Source organism: Lactuca serriola, chromosome 3 (assembly GCF_051521515.1).
Source record: "Lactuca serriola cultivar US96UC23 chromosome 3, Lser_US96UC23_V15, whole genome shotgun sequence".
Lineage (NCBI taxonomy): Eukaryota > Viridiplantae > Streptophyta > Magnoliopsida > Asterales > Asteraceae > Lactuca > Lactuca serriola.
This window is the reverse complement of record NC_136410.1, coordinates 9,997,167-10,018,892: the sequence shown is the minus strand read 5'-3', so window position 1 is coordinate 10,018,892 and position 21,726 is coordinate 9,997,167. Positions and strand designations below refer to the sequence as shown.

The window sequence follows — 21,726 nt, the reverse complement described above, 5'->3', positions numbered from 1 at the left end:
TATTAGGATGTAAGCGGTGATTTTGTTGACTCCGACCGAACCAACAATTTTTGTCTCGACATGCCAAGAAAAATGACCCAACTCGGCAATGGGTTGCCGAGTATCTCTCCTTGCAAATGTTTGAGTTTGGTATTTGGCTGATATAGGATGGTAGCAATCGCGGATCCAAAATGAAATCTAATTAGGGTTCATTATTGATAAAAAATACATAGAAGTATAAAGTTCTAAAAATAAATGTATTTTTGATAATTTCAATTGGTGTATTTAATATAAAAACTACTTTATAACCTGTGAGAACCACGGTTATAAAATTAATTAAAATTTCATGTTAAAAAATCAAAATTATTAATCAATTATTTTAAATAAATTATTCCTTAAAAGATATTTTTTTAGTTATATATACAATTATGATCGTTGATTTAAATAAATATATAAAGTTATATCACCTTATAATCTGTATAAATTTTATTTTATTTTTTAATCTGATATTATTAATTTAATATAATTAAAGTGAAAAAATTTGAAATTTGAAATTTAAAATTTAATATAATTATGGTGGAAATTTAAAATTTGATATTTGAAATGGATAATTAATATGTTGACAAGTGATATGATATAAGACATAATATTAATGAGAAGTTTTAATATAATTACATTTGTCAACATTAAAATAAATCTATTCGTTTATTAGAATAAGAAGATAGGTGTCATAAAAATTAGATTTTTTAGACGGCTTTATAGTAGTAAATGTGTTAGGACCCACCTTCAAATGGGATCCACGCCCCGTTCTTAAAGGGGTTGCCTCCTCCCCTTGCAATTATTAATTTTTAGTTAGATAACAAAAACCTATACATCATATTCCGTATGAATATTATTCTCTCTCTCAATCATTTTTTTTCTTTAAGGTTACTCGGATTGGGCGTTATTATGCCTAATAATACCAATGAACACTGCCCCTTCCCATGTTATTCAATGTTAAAGACATCCTCGTTGTTTCCCGTTACCACCATAACATCTCTTAAGTTTTAACGTCATTTCTTTCTTTTTCTCCTAGTAACAAGTGTGGGGCGTTGCCCACACCCACCACTATAATCTAATTAAACTTTTGTAATCATTATTTTATAATAGTATTATCATATTAAATTATTTTATTTTTAGAATCAAATTAATACTTTTTTTTCCAAAATTTACCATCACCTTCAATGATATTTGTTTCAATGGTAAATGCTACTAAGTGTAACATGAAATACTAGTTATGATACGTTAATAATCATATTCTTTCAATATAATCATTAACTAATATTTTTATTTATTAAAATATAATACCCTTCGAACCATTAATTATGATAAAAGGGTTTTACAGCTATATTTTGTGAGACCGTGAGACGTATTTTTTTATTTTTTTTAGTTAATTCAAGTTCTGAAAATAATATTTAAAAAAAGAATTTTTGGATTTTTCCATTTATTTTGCATTTTAAAATTATTTTTTAGAATATGTACAGTGTAATATTCTATTAGAATATTTCACGTATTTTTTTAAAAAAAAAACAGGATTTTTTTTTTATTTTTTATTTTAGTTAATTCAAGTTCCGAAAATAATATTTAAAAAATGAATTTTTAGATTTTCCATTTATTTTGCATTTTAAAATTATTTTTTAAAAAAACAGGATTTTTCTATTAAAATATTTCACGTATTTTTCAAAAAAAATGGGATTTTATTTTATTTTATTTTATTTTTTTAGTTAATTCAAGTTCCGAAAATAATATTTAAAAAAAGAATTTTTAGATTTTTTCATTTATTTTGCATTTTAAAGTTATTTTTTAGAATATGTCAGTGTAATATTCTATTAGAATATTTTACGTATTTTAAAAAAAACGGGATTTTTTTTTATTTTTTTTTAATTAACTCAAGTTCCGAAAATAATATTTCAAAAAAGAATTTTTGGATTTTTCCATTTATTTTGCATTTTAAAATTATTTTTAGATTTGGTCTTACGGTCTTACAAAATTAGAATGGTCTCAAATGAACCTGAATATATATATATATATATATATATATATATATATATATATATATATATATATATATATATATATATATATTACTTTTTGAGTGAGATTTAAAAAAAAAATATATGTTAATCTTTTACATAAAACGTCAAACATTTTTTTCTTAAAAATCCGCTCTTTAAAAAAAAAAGATTATAATTTTATCTTCCAAACAGATTATAATTTTTTTATTGAAAAAACCAACAACTTTATAAATATAATGACTTCTTCGAAATTTATATTATAGCAAAATGCTTAAATAAATATACCAATCTTGAAAGACTATTTAAAATTTAAAAGAATACTAATATAAAGTTTATATTAGTACAGAGGAGAGGAATAAAATATTCATTTTTTGCCAACAAAGTTGAAAACACAAAATAATATTATCCAGATCTTTTAGGGGTTGTTCCTAAGAAGTTAAATGGAACGAGAAATGATACTCATTCCATCTTCTAACTTTGTAAGCATTAAAGATTTAATATTTGATAGGTCTTGGTACCAATTATAGCTAACATTAATTGATAGACACGAAACTAACATAGAAGTAAATATAAAAATAAATAAACTTAGGTCGATGTGACAAATATGGGTTGACCTGAAATTGGCCGGATATTAAACTTGAAAACTTTAAATTTATAATTCTAAAGTTTAGAAGTTTAACTGTTTGGACGGTTCTGTACAATTATTTGGGTCGGGTCGGGTCGGGTTATATTTAACAGGAAACAATGGTAAATTGGTAATAGATTTAATTAATTAAATGGGACCAAAATCAAAACTCATAGCCATGGAAGAACAAGTATTTGGGTAAGTTCTATATATATATATATATATATATATATATATATATATATATATATATATATATATATATCAATCATATCAAGAAGAGAGTAATAATAACATCCGATTCCATTCCATTCCATTCCATGTATTTTGTACATCAATTCCATTCCATAAAAAAGAAGACCTATTCCTCTTCCTCCAGCAGTCGTGAAACATCAGTCTTGAACATTTCCATAAACTCCTGCACCACCCAAACTTAAGCAATTAAGCTCCAAAATCCAATCCAATCCAACAAATTCAAAACAAGAAATTTAAGAAAGATACTAACATCAACAAGACCCTCTTGGATAAGCAACTCAGAAAGCTCATCTCCATTGTTATTGTTGTTCACACGAGCAGCAGCTTCAACCACAGATGAAAACACTACATCTGGGGACTCCTGCTGTTGGATCTTCTCAGCCAAATCCCGCAGGTTCAGCTACAAACAAAACACATCAGTTTCAGTTTCAACTTTCAAACAAGGGTAAATACGTCATTTTGTCATTTTTACGAATCTTTTCAAACAAACCTGAGGAGCACTCGAACTATCGTTCATGCTTCTGGGTTGAAGCCCACCGTCCATGGAATTGGAAGGTGGTTGTTGAAGCATGTTTAGACCCGACCCCCCGCCACCAAAAGCTTGGGCAACAATCGGCATCATCTGTTGTATCATACCCGACAGATCAAAACCACCACCGCCACCGCCGCCACCCATACCGGAAAACATGTTGCTCAGATCTTGATTCCCATCAATCTGTTGAGCAATTTGATTGACTGTGTTCATCATTGCAGGGTTCTGAGTTAGTTGACCCAACATGTTCCTCAATACATCCGGCGACCCAATCCCGGTTTGGCTTGAAACTCCAGACAAGAGACCATCAAGTGCAGGATTTGCCACCATCTGACTCATGATTGCAGCAGGATCTAATTGGCCACCACCGCCAGCTGGACTAGAAGTAGGTGGCGCATTAACAGGAGGCACAGGGGCATTACTACTAGTAGTAGCAGTCACTTCTGGTTTTGTCTGCCGACTTCGTCTCTAATATCACATTCATAAAACAAGTCAAAGAAGGGTAAATAGGTCATTTTTTCAAAAATATGGAACAAGTGCACACCTTGGGTTGTAAGCCTCCTAACCCAAGTCCAAGAGGAACAGTTGGTGCATTGGCTGGAGTCGATGATGAAGCAGAAGCATCATTTTGAACCTCACTTGCAGATTTTGTTGCACTGCTACTGGTAATGGCAATGGTGTTTCCAGCATCTTCTGTATCCTGCTCAATAGTCGATACTAGATTATTAGCATTCTTGTAATTATAAAAAAAAAAAATTTAAAAAGTTAACATACCGTTCTGGTCTCAGATTCAGACACACTTCCATCTGGTTGGCCTGGATGTACAAAATATCAAACCATTTAGAAACAAACACCAATTAAACATGTTATGCAGCATATGACATACCTTGAGAAGCTGGATTTTCACTTCTTGTGCTATCATCAACAGTAACACCTCTACTTTGTGTTTGCACATTAACTCCTGCAGCAGCAGCAGCAGCTAAAATTGTGGAATTTTAAAGGAAAAAAAAAATGTCAGATATACTAGTTTTTGGTATTATGTATAAGGAGATAGCATAGCAGCAATGGAATCATCACCTGCTGGAATGTTACTTGTTTCATTAGGTTGTTCTCCTTGGTTTGAATCAGCATTAGTTCCCCTTGGACCGATTCCCGCATGGATATGAACATTTATATGCCTTGGAACACCAAGAGGACCCAAGGGTGTTGGTGGACCACCAAACATCGAATTAGTTTGCAGAGGAAAGGGCTGCAAGTCAACAAACCAGTCATCTTGTTGGTAATTAAAGTTAAACCATTAATTATTATCACAACTCACAGCAGAGACCTAAAACAAACAAACCAACCAACCTACCTGTGCCATTATTGGATTAGGCCCAGTTGGAGAGATGTAAACAGCAGGTCCAGCATTTACAGAAGATTCAGCCTGCAACATACATTACAGATTACACATACACCTACCTTAAACAACAAACTCCTATAAATCCCAAAGATGAAAAGAGAAAAAGAAAAATGACATACGGGAGACTGTCCGATACGCAAAGTCAACATTGTACGCCCAAGCTCAAGTAGAAGGGCGCCTAAATGTTGCATAGCAAGACCTGATTGCATGGCTTCTGACTGGATTTGGGTTCTTACTGTCAGATCAGTGCAACTCTCCTCTTCCTCCAGCCTTCTTGCAGTATGCTACAAGATAGTTGCAGCATAACATATTAGAATGGGTTTTTTTTTTTTAAATTAAAAAAAAATGGGTACTAAATTAGGGGTAAAAGATAGTACAGAAAGAGAATCAGTAACAGGCCCATTGAGAAGTTGTAGAGCATGTCGCATAACAACAGCCAAAGCTGCAGGTGTAGGCACGCCACGAGGACCAGATGGCAATACTACAGCTGGTGGGGCCTCCGCACCATTTGGAGCTTGATTTTGCTGATACCCTGCCATGCCATCAGATGGAAACAAAATTCATATTTAAAATATATATTTAAAAATAAAAAAAAAAAAATATATATATATATATATATATATATATATATATATAGCAATAATTCCTACCATTATGTGACAATGCCTGCTCCATTCGATTCATGAACTCGGAAAGTGTGTGTAACGAATCAGGAATTGGCTGAAAACACATGAAACCATGTAAGAGTAAGACAGCATAAAAAGAGTAGAGACAAGAAGATAATAATTGAATATAGAAGAAATCTTGTAATGTAATGTAATGTAATACTACCGTAACAAGTGTTGGTAAAGCCATTCCTGGAATGGCAAAACCTTGAGAACCAGGTTGACTAGGGTTTCCCTGTTGACCTTGACTGTTAGCATTAACTCCAGCTTCATTTCCTTGAGCAACTTGCACAGGAACATTGAACTGCAAACAGATACACAACCATAAATTAATTATATACAAGGCTTTGACTTAAGAAACAAAGAAAGAAAGATCAAAAATCACCTGCTGCATGTTTGGCATGGACACCTGGCCTTGGCCCTGGCCCCCAATTCCAAATGAATTTAAAACAGCACCAATGACCTAAAAACCGAAAGAATAAAGTACAAAACATAAAAAAGGAATTATACTACAAAGGGTCAGAAAGAAAGCACACACCCGACTAAGATCTGGATTGCCATCTTCATTTCTATCTGCAAAGGTCCCAAGTACTACACTATGTGAAATATGACTCACACGCGGACGTGCACCTCCACCATTTGCATTTTGTCCTGTTACAAACAAAATGCAGATATATTCAAATGCAATACTTAAAAATAACTTTTTAGCACTTCAAAATTGTCATAAAGAAAAGACCATATCACACCTGTATTACTACCATTTGCAGTTGTTGTGGAGGTACCAGATTGAGGTTGTGATTCAGAAGGCTGTCTAGCCACTAGATGCAATGTGTCTCCACTTCCAACGTCTGTAGATCGTTAAGGCTTTCTTTCATATATACATTCTAACACTAACAAGCAAGAAAAGAACAAAGTATTTTACTAGTAATAAACTAGAGAAATTAAGCAAGAAAAAGTAGGATACGATATTCAGAAAGGCGGAGCTCGTCCTTCAACACCTTGCCCCGAAAGATGAGCCGCTGCTGTCCAACTGGAAGGCCAACATCAGTAGCTATTTTCTCTTTGAATGCTGAAACTAGCATCTGGAAGTTTTCACAAAAAACATACAAGTCAGCTACATCTGGGGATAAATCATAAATATAATCGAATGAGAAAGAGAGGAAGCAGCACACACATTTTTATCTACATTAAACTGGTATGACTGTGAATCAAGTGTCTTGATACGGATCTCCACAGTTGATTCAGAACTTTCACCACCAAAATTGCCCGTGCTCCCACCTTCATCAGAATGCTTATCTGCCATGGAATGCTTATATCTGAAACAAGGCCCACAGGATATCAGTCCCAGTTATAAAATATACCAGAATGATCAAACTGAACAACACTAACTACTCATAACTCATAATGATAAGACTATCCAATTTAGGGAGAAAAAAAAAAAAAAAAAAAAAAAGCTCATAAGATTGCAATAGATCAAAAGCTCCAAAAACACCAATGCTGACTGACAGTCATGCATGATTAATAACTATGGATCATCCATCTCTTGGATTTCAGAGGAATAAAAGTTTGTAGACTCATATCACATTCACACACAAGTTACGGTACAAAAGTACTAATTCCGTTGGCATCATGTCAATCTTGATACTAAAATTTCCAAGATTCGAATCTATACATCAGGATTCATCTCCAATGTTTCAAAAGTGAAAATGTAACTTCAGATAGAAAAGATTAGGCGGAACCATCGAAAGTTGGGATAAAATCAAACAATCAAGTATTTGGGGCTTTTTCTCAAAATATAAGTAAAATCAGGGTTTGGGATTTTCAGACAACCTGACTAGGGCATTGACTTCGGAATTTCAACGAACATTGCAAGCAAACTAATAGAATTGTGTATCTGTGTTTCTACGAGAAGAAAAAATCGAACTTCGTTTAGTTTGACATGAGCACTACAAGTATAACTCACTTGATTGATGCAGAAAAAAAAAAGTTATGGAAACATGAAATCGAAAACCAAGAACTGAGTTGAGATTGCAAATCCTTGAAACTGACAAGAAGATTCATTTCAAGCGAAAACTTACAGAGACGATGGTTGAATGCCTAAGAAAGGAAGAGTGGTTGCTTGACTCCCTGAAGATTCGTAGTTGAGCGACGTCGAACGATCTAGAAAACAGACGATGGAAACGAGCAAGTGAAATACTAATTTTCACGACCAGGGTATATGTACTGCGAGGGTGTTTGAATAGCTTAAATAAACTTTGGGTTAGTCCAAACAATTTATCTCATTTATTTCATAACTCCTTTTTTTTTCTTTCTTCTTCTTCTAAATGTCATTTATCTTTTTGGAAAGGGAATTTCCCTTCTAACGAGGGTGTCCGGGTCAGCTTTCGCGCACCGACTAATCCCCGCTGCAAACATGAGGTTTTGCCTCATGTCCTGGAGTCACTGCAGGCGAACCTCCATGGCCACAAGGGCTTAGTAGTGTCAGGATTTGAACATGGGTCAATAAGTTATCCATCATATCTTCCACATGCCTTACCAAGTCACCACAACCCAAGTGATTTCATTTATTTTAAAAGGTCACCTAGGGTTTTCTTATTTTATTTTAAGGAATGAAGTTTTTTTTTTTTTTTTGAAAGAGAAATTTCCTAACAATGAGCTTACTTTCACGCACCGATTAATCACTAATCATTGGCTGCAAACATGAGCTATGTTTCATGCCTTAGAGTCACTACAACCAACCTTTATGGTCACAAGGGCTAAATAGTATCAGAATTTGAACATAGATCATTAGATTATCCAACATATTTTTCACATGTTTTACCAAATCACCATAACCTCAATTTTAAAGGTTTAAAATATCTTTATTTAACAATGTATCATGTAAGCCGGTAATTTGTATGTCATGTAATTAATGACAGTACAATGTCATTAAATGAGATGGTCATGTGTACTCCATTATATTCGAAAGGTTTTACATTAACCATTGTATCCCCGTTTTTGTTTCTTTTCTCTAGTCCTAAATTGAAAATAATGCTCCCACAAAGTAATCATCTAGATGACAACATTCGTCAAGATTGAAGTTTATTTCCAAAGTATCTTCGTTAACAAACCTTTTTGTTATTTTGATGGTATACAACATATGTGAGAATATTGATAACAAACCTTTTTTTGTTATCAATTGAGCTTTAATTTTGTCAGCCTTATAAGAGTATCTCTCATCGCATTTGAGATAAAACATTCACCATTCTCACATTTCATATAAGAGAGTCAAGTCTATGGCTTTTAACCCACATCTTTGAGGAGTCACACATTGTTGGGATGAAAAATTTGGAGCTCCTCATCTCTACATAAAGTTTCTCAAAAAAGATTAACACTTCTCATCCGAGTTAAAGTAACTTGTTTTAGTTACCTGAATTTTAGTAAAAAGGCAAAATAAAAAATTAAAAAAAAAAACTGACAAAAAACCGCAAAGAAAAAACCGAACCGCAAAAAACCGAAAAAAAAAAACGAACCACATAAAAACCGAACGGTGCGGTTTCTAAACTTCAAAAAACGAAGTTGCGATTTTCGGTTCGGTTTTGGCCAAAAACTGCACCGAACCGCATCATGCTCACCCCTAGTAACTGCCTAGCATATATGGATGTTGGCCTCCCCATTCGGTCTCTTTAAACCAGTAACGAGGACTATTTCACCCCTACTACTACCACATATCATCCTAGTACATAAACACATAAGTCATATACTGCATAGCATATATGGATGTTGGCTTACCCCTTCGGTCCTTTCGACCGGTAACAGGTTCTATCCAACCCTTCCTACTACTATCGCATAATAACATAACATACTAGCACATAAAGTATAACAAATAATGTCATACCAGACAATTATCACAAATATGGTCATCTCAACTATAATCAACTACTAGTGGGCCGACATTGGTGCCTTCGACCCACTTTTACTCAGGGGCGGAGTCAGCAGGGGGGTTGCCGGATGCTCAGCCCCCTCCAATCTCTTTTAAGATATCAATTATACTATAGATATATTATAGCCATAAGTAATCATTTAACCCACACTTATTATAGCCCCTCCCAATCATTTCTAAAAGTTCAATTGTTATATTATTATATAAAAAAAAAAAAAGTGGGCTACGTGATTTCTAAACGAGGTTTCAGTTATTACAGTCCCTCCCAATCATTTCTAAATGTTCAATTAACTCATATAGTCAATAGGTATTTTAATTTTATTTTTAATAAACGAGGTTTCAGTTAAAAAATTATTTATGATTATTCTGCTACGTGATTTCAGTTCACTAGTTAATAAGAAAATAGATTTTAATTTTATTACATATTTTATTTTTTATAACTTATAATTAATAATTTAATTATGGTTGATAATTTGATATTTTATAATCATAGGTTAAGTTATGAACAAAAAGAATCTTTGATTTTTTTTAATAAATAATAATGTGTGACCCAAAATACATCACGTAGTAATGATATTAAGGAAATGTTTATAATACATATTTACAACCTAAAGAAATAATATATATAATATATATAAAAGAGCCATTTAATTTTGAACCTACAAAAATAATATTTCAAATTCTTGATTCCAGATAAACAATATCCAATTTTAAGCTATTGATGTTGTTCTCATTTATATGATTTTTCTTTATCAATTTCATTTCAATTTTATAGACTATATTATATTATTCATATATAAAAAAATGTTTTTATATTTTTATAATCGTAAGCCCTCGTCATCTTGTAATCCTGGCTCCGCCCCTGCTTTTACTGGAAGGTAACTCACCTCAATGTCGTGAAGTAGTTGAATTGTCCTCGGCTCTGAAATCAACTCCACTCAAACTCCTACACATAAAGATCTCCTTTAATTTCCCTTTCATACTTATAACCCCTTAAGGGTCAACTTTGGTCAAGGTCAAAGTCAAAGTCAACACCCTGGTCAAAGTTAACATCCTGGGTTGACTCAACTCGCCGAGCTCCATGAATCATAAAACCCTGAAAATTGAGATCCAACGCGTCGAGTTCTTACTATTAACAGAATCAGGACTTCTCCAGTCAACTCGTCGAGTCACCCTTGAACTCGTCGAGTCCTTCCTTTTACAGAATCAGGACACTTCAACCCAACTCGTCGAGTTCCTCTATGAACTCGTCGAGTTCTTCAGTTTGTTAAGCTATCTTAATAGATTAAGCTTCTATCTCCATACTTCATATACATACTGAAAATGTCCTTTTAAGGGTAAAGTTTTCAACTTTACCCGTTAATACCATTCCTTAATGGATTTAGCTCGAACCCTAATTCTTTAAGACCTATATCTTGATCCAAAAGCCATTAATACTTCAAGCTAAGGCATACAAACTAAGATCTAGACCCTAGACACTACATGAACACGTAAAGTCTTTGACTTTCTCTCCATGCATGGCCTTTCGGGGCCAAAAAGGCCAAAATGACATCCTAAAGCTTGCATGGGGCTTCAATGGCCATAAAGTTTGCATCTTTATGCCATGAAAACCCTTCAAGGTCCTAGATCTGGAACTATACTCACTTGGGACGTCCATTTCCCAAGGACCATGCTACTTGGACCAAAACCCAATAAAAGTGAAAATGAAGAGATCTAAGTAATCATTAAGCAAGTTTGAGACTTGCTTACCAGAAAATGTTGCAAATGGAGTGAAGTTTCTGGATCTAAAAGCTTTCTCTTGGGCCCTCAATCTTTTCCTTCTTTCATAAGCTTCAAATACACAAGTTTTATCTCAAAAATGACTCACAAGCTCACACAAGGCATTAGGGTTTTGAAATTTAGGGTTTGGGACTTGGAGGCTATAAATGGGGCTAACCTATGGAAGTTTAGGTGTTTAAATATGGTGCAAAATCCTGAAAATTAGGGTTTCACTCTTTCAGTCCTACTCGTCGAGTTGAGGCTCTCAACTCGTCGTGTAGACTTTACAACTTGCGTCCAATTCCATTCCTACTCGACGAGTTTGAGGCCTCCAACTCGTTGAGTTTCTATACAAAAGTGAATAAATTTTTAATTAAATACATACCAGGTACCGAGCGTCACAACAGTCTTTCATACATGTATGCACACTATATGCATATATGATATATATGTATAGATGTTGATGAATTTGTGTCTATGTGTTATATGTGTGTACAGATGTGGATACATACATATTTGTATATAATATACATGTTTATATGCACACTCATGTGTATACATGTATGCATACCTATGTGTATAGGTTCATATATAGTTGTATACAAAAATGTGTTATATGTTAAGATTTTTGTATCACGTTTGTAAAAAATCTCGAAATCTCAATTTCCAAATTGATGTGATTATCAGGTTTTTGTTTTTGTTTTTGTTTTTGTTTTAAAAAAAGGCGAGCTTTTAATTTTAAAAGATAAAAGAATACATCCTCATCTATAAAAATTTGGGGGTGAAACTTAAAAATCGAATATGAAAACTATAAGCAGATATGAGTGTGTGTGTGTGTGTTCAAGATCTTCATGGATCCAGAAATCCATAAATCCATTTTGAACAAGATCTTCATGCCACCATAAAGTTTGATTTTTTTGGGTTCATCCTTAGAAACCCAAAATTCAATTCCAGAAATCAAGGTTTTGTTGGATTTTTTGTTCTCGTGTGTGTTTGTTCAAGAAATCATGCCTCTATAAGTTAAGAAATTGTGTATGTGTGTATTTGTGTTCCAAAAATCATGTGTTTCACAAACTCAGATCTTTGTCATGTTCATCAGAAGAGTGAAGTGAGTCTTTCTTTTAGTTACAGATAAGTCACATAAACGAGAGAGGACAAAAAGAAGAGAGGAGAAAAACTTATGTTGTGTTTAGTTATATGGTAAAAGAATTTTCCTTTTCTGTTTTCCATTTTCATTTTTCATTGGAAAATTTGGAAAACGCGTTTAGTTAAAACTTATTCTTTTTATTTTTGATTTCATAAAACTACAAAAAGTGTTTGATAAGGATCGTGAAGAGGAAGGAACACAACAATAGAGATAAAATAATACCGAAGATAAGAATCTCAATTATTCATCAAAAAATAGTCAGACTTGTCCAACCAGGAAACAAAACAATTAAACGGTCTTAAATCACTAAATAAGGAAAATAGATTAAATTCCAGTCCATCCAAGATTGGTGATTATACCATTACTTAATTAAAGCAAAATAAATGTTCTCCTTGAAATAACCCGTGCATTTAACATGGGTTCAAGGGTGATGACAATGAGCGATGGTGGTGGTGATGGTCGTGATGGGTAGTGGCGGTGGTGATGATAGGCCGGTGATTGCGGTAGTAGTGGTGGTGGGTTGGTGTGTTTGTGGGGTGGGGCTTGGGAGTGGGAGTAGGTGTGGTGGGTTGGGGTATTAGGGTGGGGAGGTAGAGGACTAGAGGTGGGTGGGTGTTTATATTTTAGAATTTTTTTGGAATTAGAAGAATGTGGAAAACAATAATTGTCGTTTTTTAAAAAAATTTCAAGTTTTTTATAATTTTGGAAAACGGGAAATTTTTATTTTCCGTGAGATTTTTAAAAAAATCGTTGAATTAAACATGCTTAAAATTCTCATTTTCTTTTGGAATTTTTTTTGGAGAACGACCCATTTTCCGTAACTAAATACACCCTTAGATCTTCATCGTCTTCATTAGAAGAAGATGACCATGGTTGTCAGAAACAAGCTAAAGTTTTAATAGCCGATCAAAATGATACGTTATTAACGAAAATAAGAGTTTAATGGTAAAAAGTGTAAGAAAAACAACTTGAGTGAGTATTGTTTTAAACTTCTTAAACTGTGAGATAAATTATGCTAATAAATTTATAACATGAGATGTTAAAAATGTAAGTATTTTTTTATTAGGCTAGATGGAGTCGCTCGATTCCACCTTTCGACATGTTGATGTGGACCATGGCATGTTAAGGATACACCGCTCCTTGACCATGGCATGATAAAAGCGCTCAACAACTCCTTGTAGATGAGAGAGAACGTAAAAAAATAGTATTTATTTTTTTTTCAATAATTCAAAAAATATTATGACAACTCACCATTTCTAAATAAGAAATTGAATATGTAATATGAAAAAGAAAGAGCCCACATTTAAAATAGTGAAGTAGAAATACAACAATAAAGACACCAATTCTTCTTCCCTTATGCCATATTTTTAGGGAGTGTTTGTTTGGCAGGAATGGAATGGAATTTGAGGGAAAAGGATTCCAATTCCCTCAAATTCCTGTGTTTGGTTCAGCTTCAAGGGAAGGAAAATGAATGCTAAATGAATTATTTTCCGTTCAAATGAAGGAAAGTCCATTCCTTCACAATCTCAAAGGAATTAATTCCTTCATAACAAGGAAAGCACAAGATTACAATTTTGACCTCGCTAAACATTACAATACATCAGTTAACCTAGTTCGTTCATCCCATTCTCATTGAGCCGACATCCTCTTCGCGTCTTCTCCTCATCGTAACAAGGATCGCCCGACGACTTTCATTCCAGGTGATTTCTTCCTCTCTCCCTCTCTCTCTCTATCTCTATCTCTCTCTTTCTCTTCACATTCGAACCAAACAACACCTGTGAAGCATGTCATGGTCGATTCATAGTTTCAAGTTATTTGATTTTTGAATTCAAGTGAATCATATCGATTAAATTAAAGTTCTTATCTGAATTTCATGGTCGATTCATGGTCTACAACAACCGTTAGCTAATTGATTTCTTCACATTCTCTCCATCTTTTCTAATTTTATGATTTTTCTAATTTCTCATTCTTTTCACAATTTCAGAAAAACCGAATGTTCTTTCCCTACTTGTTTTGATTTCGTTTGTCTGTTATAGAACTGGGAAGCTAATCAGGTTATTTGGTTTTATTTTTTTTATGAAGCTGTGTAATTCCTTGTCCAACACCTATTATTGAACAGAGAAAACATGTCTTAGTTTCTTGCTAAATTGATAGAACAGAAAACATGTTGTGGTTTTGTTGTTTTGCTATCAATATATGCCATTTTGCTTTTTTGCTATCTATGAAATATGTATATTGTTTTTCTGTTTTACAGGAAAATGCATCGACTTAGTTTAACAACACGCAATCGTAGACAAAGACAAACTTCATTGATTTTAAGTTATATTTTTTGTGGTAACATTATTGGGATGTGTATTTAAAGAATTTTATATGAAGTCATTTGCATGATTTTCACATTATATTGACACAAACACTCAATCAATTAAATTAAATTTATTATTTTTATAATTTATGTAATGTATCTTTACATATAAATTAAAAAAGAAAGTAAAATTAAGCAATACAGACAAAAAGGACAATTCTATCATTTTACATGGATTCCAATTTCAATTCCTACGAACCAAACAAGATCTGGAATTAAATCCAATTCCATTTCCTGCCAACCAAACAGGACATGAAATTGGATTCAAATTCCTGATAGATTTCTTTTTCAATTCCAAATGCAATTCCTTCATAAACATTCTGCGAACCAAAGAGACCCTCAAGGGATTTTCTATGTACTCCATTCTAGAATGTACACCTCTTTTTGTCTTTTTGTTGATTTTTTTTTATTTTTTGTTGTTTTTTGCACGTTTTGTTTTTTTCGTCTTTTTTTGTTATTATTACATAATATTAAACAAATTAAAATCTCATTATTATTATTATTTTTTTTTTATCTTTTTCGTTTTAAACTGTTTGGATGTTATATTTTTTTTATCGAATTAAAAAAATGATCTTTTTAATGACATTAAACGATGTTAATGCTAATTTTTGTTAATTTAGGAGTTTCATCATATAAATCATGTCAACTACAAATTAAATTTATTTTTTAATTATTAATAGAGAATTAGAGATGATTATAAATATTAAAACAAAATTATGAATTTTAAATATTACCCTTAAAAAAATGAACAATTTCTAAAGATTGTCAATATAGCGTTATTATTAAACATACAATGTTATTATTATACAAATTAAAATTAAACATTAAAAAAATTAAAATTTTACTTTCGATTGAGCATGATACAACATAAGCATACAATGTTACAAATTAAAATTTTATATTTTACTAATTATCTGATACGTTAACTCTTTCAGGACGACGATTATTGCATGGTCTATATGGTGGTACATAAACATTCAATCGAACGTGATACAATGTTTGTCATCCAGTAGAGTGTGTTGATTTGTGTATATTCCATATCCAAGAAACATTAGCCATTAGATGACCCTCTTGTAAATCAACCTTAACATAATGAAAATCATTAAGGAGGGCAATATTTATAACTGAATGATTTGGGAAATCTTGTGGACCACTCCAAATTGGGAAAGACGTTGACGATTAGAGCTTGATTAAAAAATGAACAATAACACCATACTTATTAGCAATTAGAATACCACTGTCAGGCATAATCATCAAATATTTTCGAATCATAGGTGTTCCATAGAAATTCAACGTTTCACTAATGGTATTTATGTCATTCGCAAAAATCACTATGTAATCATCAATGTGCATCAATAACTCTCCGTATAAGTCCGTCCAAATTTGATGCCAATAGTCTTCACTATAACCAAGAGCAACAACTACCGCCCGAAATCCACAATGTCCATCTCCTTCCACATTTTGTATGCTTGACACATATGGTTGAAATTCACTTGAAGTATCGTCCATAAGTGCATGGTCGAAGTATGATCTTTGATACGTTGGTTCCTAGTTGAACATTGAAGATTCTCCAAACGAATACGTATTGTGCCTCTCCAGTTCGGGTTGTTGGTTTAAATCAAACATATTAGACCCCAAATAATCCGGTGCATACGTAGAAAAGCTACATCTATGAGGATCTTGATTTGGCGGAACCGGAGGTTTTGCTTGTGATGGTTTTGTACTTGCTCATGGACGTCCACAGGTATTTGTAGGAACAACAGGCTCAGAAGTCATAGTAGGTGATGACTTCCATGTATTCATCATTTTTAAGGATAATTAGCCTTCACATCATTTGACTGATTATTGTAGCTTTTCTTTAAAATGTCTGATTCATCATATCGAGTGACCGACACAACTTTCTCTACTTTAAGTCTCCTAAAAAAATCAATTGACTCCAAGGGTATTTGTCGTCCTGTATTGTAATAAACTATAATTTCGTGGGCACAAGCCAACCCACAAGTACGACATAGTTTACACACACAGTTGGTCTCAGTTATATTTTGAAATTTTGGTCGATCTAATGTGGCATCCATCATTAATAATTGTTTGTCTTATATATGACATCCATCATTAACATTTGTGGAAATGCACACCATATATTCAATGATGTTTGATGAACAAAAAACAAGTTTTACAACTCATTGATCGTGTCATCTGTTTGAAACTCATATATATATATATATATATATATATATATATATATATATATATATATATATTTCATTTTGATTGCAAAATTTCAAATACAACTTGCATTTTGTAACGACCATAAAATTTGAGCCAAATTAAAACATTTTATCTCATTCAAAAACCATTAAGTTCATACATCTTGTTTTCAAAATAGTTTAAACATCAGAGTATCTCCCAGAACTATATCACATAAATCATAAAACATGAGGAACGGTACGATCATGCCTTCGTCTTGCCACGATCTCCTGAAGTACCTTAAATAATACACTGAACTGTAAGCCCGAAAGCTTAGTGAGTTACCCCCAAAATATCAACCACACATAAACATACTCATAACATATCACAAATAGAACAGCCATGCACATTGGGTCTACTGTGTGACTGGTCCGCCCGCACTGGGCCTTCAGTCCACCTGGTCCACCCTCCGAGTCTATCTATGTACATCGAGTCTACAATGTGATTGGTCCGCCCGAACCGGGCCTTCAATCCACCTGGTCCACTCTCTGAGTCTACAATATGACTGGTCCGCCCACACCGGGCCTTCAGCCGGCCTAGTCCACTCTCCGAGCCTCGACACGTCTGGTCCGCCCTCTTGGGGCCTTCAGTCTATCCGGACCGCTCGTTGGGCCTTCGGAATATCCGGTCCGCCCTGGGTATGTTGGCCTACAACACAAAGCAGGACCCGCCTCAACCCAAACCCCGTCAAACAACCATGTGCACATAAAATAATTAATCACATAACAAATCCTTAACCAGACAAACAATCTAACAGATCACAATAGCATATCAACATCCTAACCAGGATTTCGACCTAACCGGTCACTAGCATAACATCACCCTATATACCGGGTACCGACCTTAACCAGGTCAATAACATAACATTACCCTAAATACCGGGTACCGACCTTAACCAGGTCACTAACATACCACTATCCTAAATACCAGGATGCAGATCTAGCAAAGCAATAACATAACAAACAATACCCAGATTTCCATCCGATAAAGGGCCGACCTTGGTGTCGTAGACCCTGTCGATATAGTGAGGATAACCCACCTGCAATTGTCGACTGAAGAGATAAGACCAAGCTGCTCCGACCACCGACACGAACTTCACCACATAACACTGTAACACCCAGGATTTTGAAAGCCAAGAAAGTAAAGGAAACCCTCAATTTAAGAGGGACTCGACGAGTCCAAGGAAGGACTCGGCGAGTCGGAGCGGGATCCGGGTCGATAAGGAAGTGACCAACTCGACGAGTCGGCCAAGTGGACTCGGCGAGTCTGGTCTGTGCGAGGAAAACCCTAAATCCGGGGCTTGGAGCCTATTTAAGCATCTCAATCTTCTTCTTAGGGCTCCTTTACAGCCTCTCACACCCAGAACGCCGCACCTTAAGCCCCCATTGTGTTCATTCAAGCTATTAGCCATTTTTGAGTAGTTTCAAGTAAGAAGAAGGAGCGGGAATCTTTGAAGCATCAAGGAGTGGTCTTGGATCCAAAGTTTGGGGAGCATTTCAGAGCATTGGAAGGTATTACTCGTTTCTCTCCTCCAGATTTTCCTTGGTTATGAGTTTGGGGCTTTTAAGCCATGTTTAAGACCAATCTTGAGATTGAGGTCCAGATCTGAGGTTGCTACCTCAGATCCATGCTTGTTTTGGTATGGAATCTCATAAAGTATCAGCCATTGGGTGGAAATTGGAGTCTCTTGGTCCAAAACCCTAGCTATGGGTGTATTTTGCCTAGATCTCACTCTCTACACGTAAAGTTTGCAACTTTACGTGGGAAATAGACTTGGGGAGGGTAGATCTACAGTTTGGAGTTCATGCATGACTCGGAAGTCCTCTGCATGTAAGTGGATCTTAGTGGACTCGACGAGTCCTTCGAGTGGACTCGGCGAGTAGCTTGAAGATGAGGGGGAACTCGACGAGTGGGATGAACAGCTCGTCGAGTCGGATGAAGATAGGCATGAACTCGGCGAGTTGGATGAAGATTGTCGTGTGCTCGGCGAGTCTGTTCTTAGACTCGGCGAGTCCGGTCGAGTGGTCCTAAACCCTTCGAGTTAAGACTCGAGTCAGCGAGTCGAGCCAGGACTCAGTGTGTTGGTCAGGACAGGAATCGAGAATCAGTAGACTCGGCGAGTCAGGGGCTGACTCGGCGAGTAGAGTCGCGAGTGGAAGGACTCTGGATTTATGAACTCGGCGAGTCAGTAGAGTGACTCGACGAGTGGGGTCGACCTGGGAGGTTGACTTTGACCAGGACATTGACTTTGACCAGAGTTGACTTGGTTAACCTTTGGAGGCCAGTTAGACTAAGTGTTGGGTTGTTATTGGTAGCTCGGGGAGCTAGTGGAGCAGCAGTTCAGAGTTAGCGGTCAGGTAGCGGTCAAAGGGGTTGGCAGCAGCAGTTCAGCAGTATCAAGTGAGTTTCCCTTTGTATGAATGGGTCTACGACCACAATGCCGGCCCATGTAGCTATGAGTAGAAAACCCGGGGGTTAGCCCTAGGCACAGTATGCTAGTGTGATATTTGGACGAGGTCCAATGGCGGAGGGCGGGTGCCCAAGGAGCGATTTACGTGATAGTTTATACTTGTTGTCTGTGTGATACTTGTATGTGCCCGGTAGGGAGGTGAGAGAGGGCGAGGTCCCGTATCTCACCAATAGCAGAGTGTGGATGGTGTTCCACATCTCAGTAGCAGCAGAGCAGGGGCGAGGCCCATGATAGGAAAGGAGTGAGGGTGGGCTGGGCCCGAACCTCACTATCAGCAGGAGTATGGACGAGGTTCCATGACTCATCAGTAGCAGGACTCGGGCGGGGCCCAGAGATAGGCGAGGCCTTAGAGCAAGAGTTGTTAGTATATGTTTAGCTTATGTAATGTTATGTGATATGTTTATGTGCTATTATATGTTAGTGGGAGAGGCCCTGTGACAGGCGAGGCCTAAGTGAAACAGATTTGTACCCGAGCGAGGCTCGAAGCCAGGCGGGGCCTGGAGCGGCGGGGCCGTTGTAGCGGGCGAGGCCCGAAGTAGGGGGCGAGGCCCCGGATAGCGGGCGTGGCCCAGTATGTGCAGAATGTGGTTATGCATGGTATGTGGTAAGGTGGGGAACTCACTAAGCTTCGTGCTTACGGTTTTCAGTTTTGGTTTTCAGGTACTTTCGGTAGCGGAGGGAGGAGCTCGGGATGATCGCATGGCACACACCATGGATTAGTCAGCCTGGGAATGTTTACTCTGATAATAAACAAGTGTTTTGAATTTAATACTCAAAAGTTATGTTTGACTTATGATACGTTGTTTATAAATCCATTTTTAGTAATGTTTTAAAAGAAATTTTTAGTCGTGATTTTTGGGTCGTTTCAAGTTGGCATCAGAGCCTTGGTTTGAGGGATTCAGGCATACTCTCTGGTGTGCCTGAACTCAAACTGAGGGGTCGGATGAAAAGTTTTCAAAATGTGAAAATACAGTTTTATTTGTAAAAAGAATTTTGAGAATGAAAAACAGTTTTAGAAAAGCAAAAAGAATCCAGAAAGAAAAGAACTTTGAAAAGAGAAAAAGGTGTGGTGCATGCAATCAACCGAGCTCAAGTAAGTACCCCAAAATACCCATACAAGTTTATGTTATGATTATCAGTTGATAGAACAGCATGCTAGAATAGGACTAAGGATTTAGGGATGATGCCTTATGTGCCTGTTATTTGTGCTTTTGAGCTGCATGATAGTGCTGATTAGACAGTAGTAGGATAGCCTGTTTAGGTTATGCCTGAGTTTATGAGTTTGTGTTGCATGCTAGTTCAGGTTCTTGCTATGTGGATATGATTGCTTGAGTATGTTATGGTTAGATTTTCCCTTGACCGAATGCTGCTTGCTTTGTGCATTATGGGATTCTGAGTGATGGGAGTTAGCCATTAGGTGGATACGACACGCCACATGTGATCAGGGTTGAATAATCTCAGAGTGTTGGATTTGGTCCTATTGCGCAACTCTCGTTTGAGTCCAACCGTTGTAGGAACGAGTCTTATACTTGAAGGATTATTTGAGCCTAGTCACATGTGATGGTATTCAGGTGATGGCTAATTGGCAACACAAGGAGACCTTCAGCAACTGAGGACTGGTTTGAGTTGAGTCAGAGGTTTCCCTGGGGCAAGCCTAGGATGAGAGTAGCAGAGATCAGTAGTAGTAGAAGTGACTTGGGGGAGTCAGGGCAGTTCTTGAAGAAAGTACGGATAAATGTGGAAGGTAGTATGGGCCCGTACTACTGGAAGCAGAGGATCCGTACTCGAATCAAGAAAGGCTGAGACAAGACCAGGAAGCTAGTTGTAGTATCAATGATCCCTGGAGATATTTCTGTTTTCTGATGTGGTTGTGGTATATTTTCAGCATGGTGACATTACGAGAGAGACCAGCGGGCGGATCAGGCGCCGGAGAGGGATCAGGCTCGGGTTCAGGGACCGAGCAGCTCGAGGAGCGGATGAGGGAGTTGATATCAGAGGAGGTTACACGCAGTATTCTAGCTCAGACTCCTGTGATCTTTGGCACGGTCAAGGAGGGCATACTGGAGATCTTAGAGGAGAGGCTGGGAGCCTTCCGTACTGAGATGATGGCATTGGTGGGAGCGCGTACCTTGACATTTCGAGAGTTCAGAGCCTGCGGGGCACCAGATTATCATGGAGCTAGGGACCCCATTGCTAGCAGCAGATGGTTGGCTGATGTCGCCAACGCTTTTCGTACGAGCAAGTGTCCCGAGGGGGAGAAGGTTAGACTCGCCTCCTGTCTTCTGAAGGACAGAGCGAGGGACTGGTG

The 21,726-nt window shown here is 36.0% G+C and overlaps 1 protein-coding gene across 4 annotated transcripts; it reads right to left on the bottom strand.

Annotated features, from left to right (window-relative positions):
- Positions 1 to 2,943: 2,943 nt before the first annotated feature.
- On the bottom strand, positions 2,944 to 7,746 carry LOC145091438 (uncharacterized). Of its 4 annotated transcripts, none has more exons than XM_079029147.1 (18): positions 7,591 to 7,746; positions 6,687 to 6,828; positions 6,477 to 6,594; positions 6,259 to 6,360; positions 6,051 to 6,163; positions 5,898 to 5,975; positions 5,679 to 5,816; positions 5,498 to 5,567; positions 5,225 to 5,379; positions 4,967 to 5,131; positions 4,800 to 4,871; positions 4,523 to 4,694; positions 4,332 to 4,424; positions 4,220 to 4,260; positions 3,990 to 4,145; positions 3,404 to 3,913; positions 3,164 to 3,313; positions 2,944 to 3,076 (listed from the first exon to the last, which is right to left on the bottom strand). In XM_079029147.1, the coding sequence occupies exons 2-18, from the start codon at positions 6,813 to 6,815 to the stop codon at positions 3,020 to 3,022; spliced, it is 2,319 nt and encodes a 772-aa protein (XP_078885273.1). In that variant the 5' UTR covers positions 6,816 to 6,828; positions 7,591 to 7,746; the 3' UTR covers positions 2,944 to 3,019. The 4 variants fall into 4 exon arrangements, with proteins under 4 accessions (XP_078885273.1, XP_078885276.1, XP_078885275.1 ...); XM_079029150.1 differs by having other exon boundaries at positions 4,332 to 4,406; XM_079029149.1 differs by having other exon boundaries at positions 6,271 to 6,360.
- Positions 7,747 to 21,726: the final 13,980 nt, after the last annotated feature.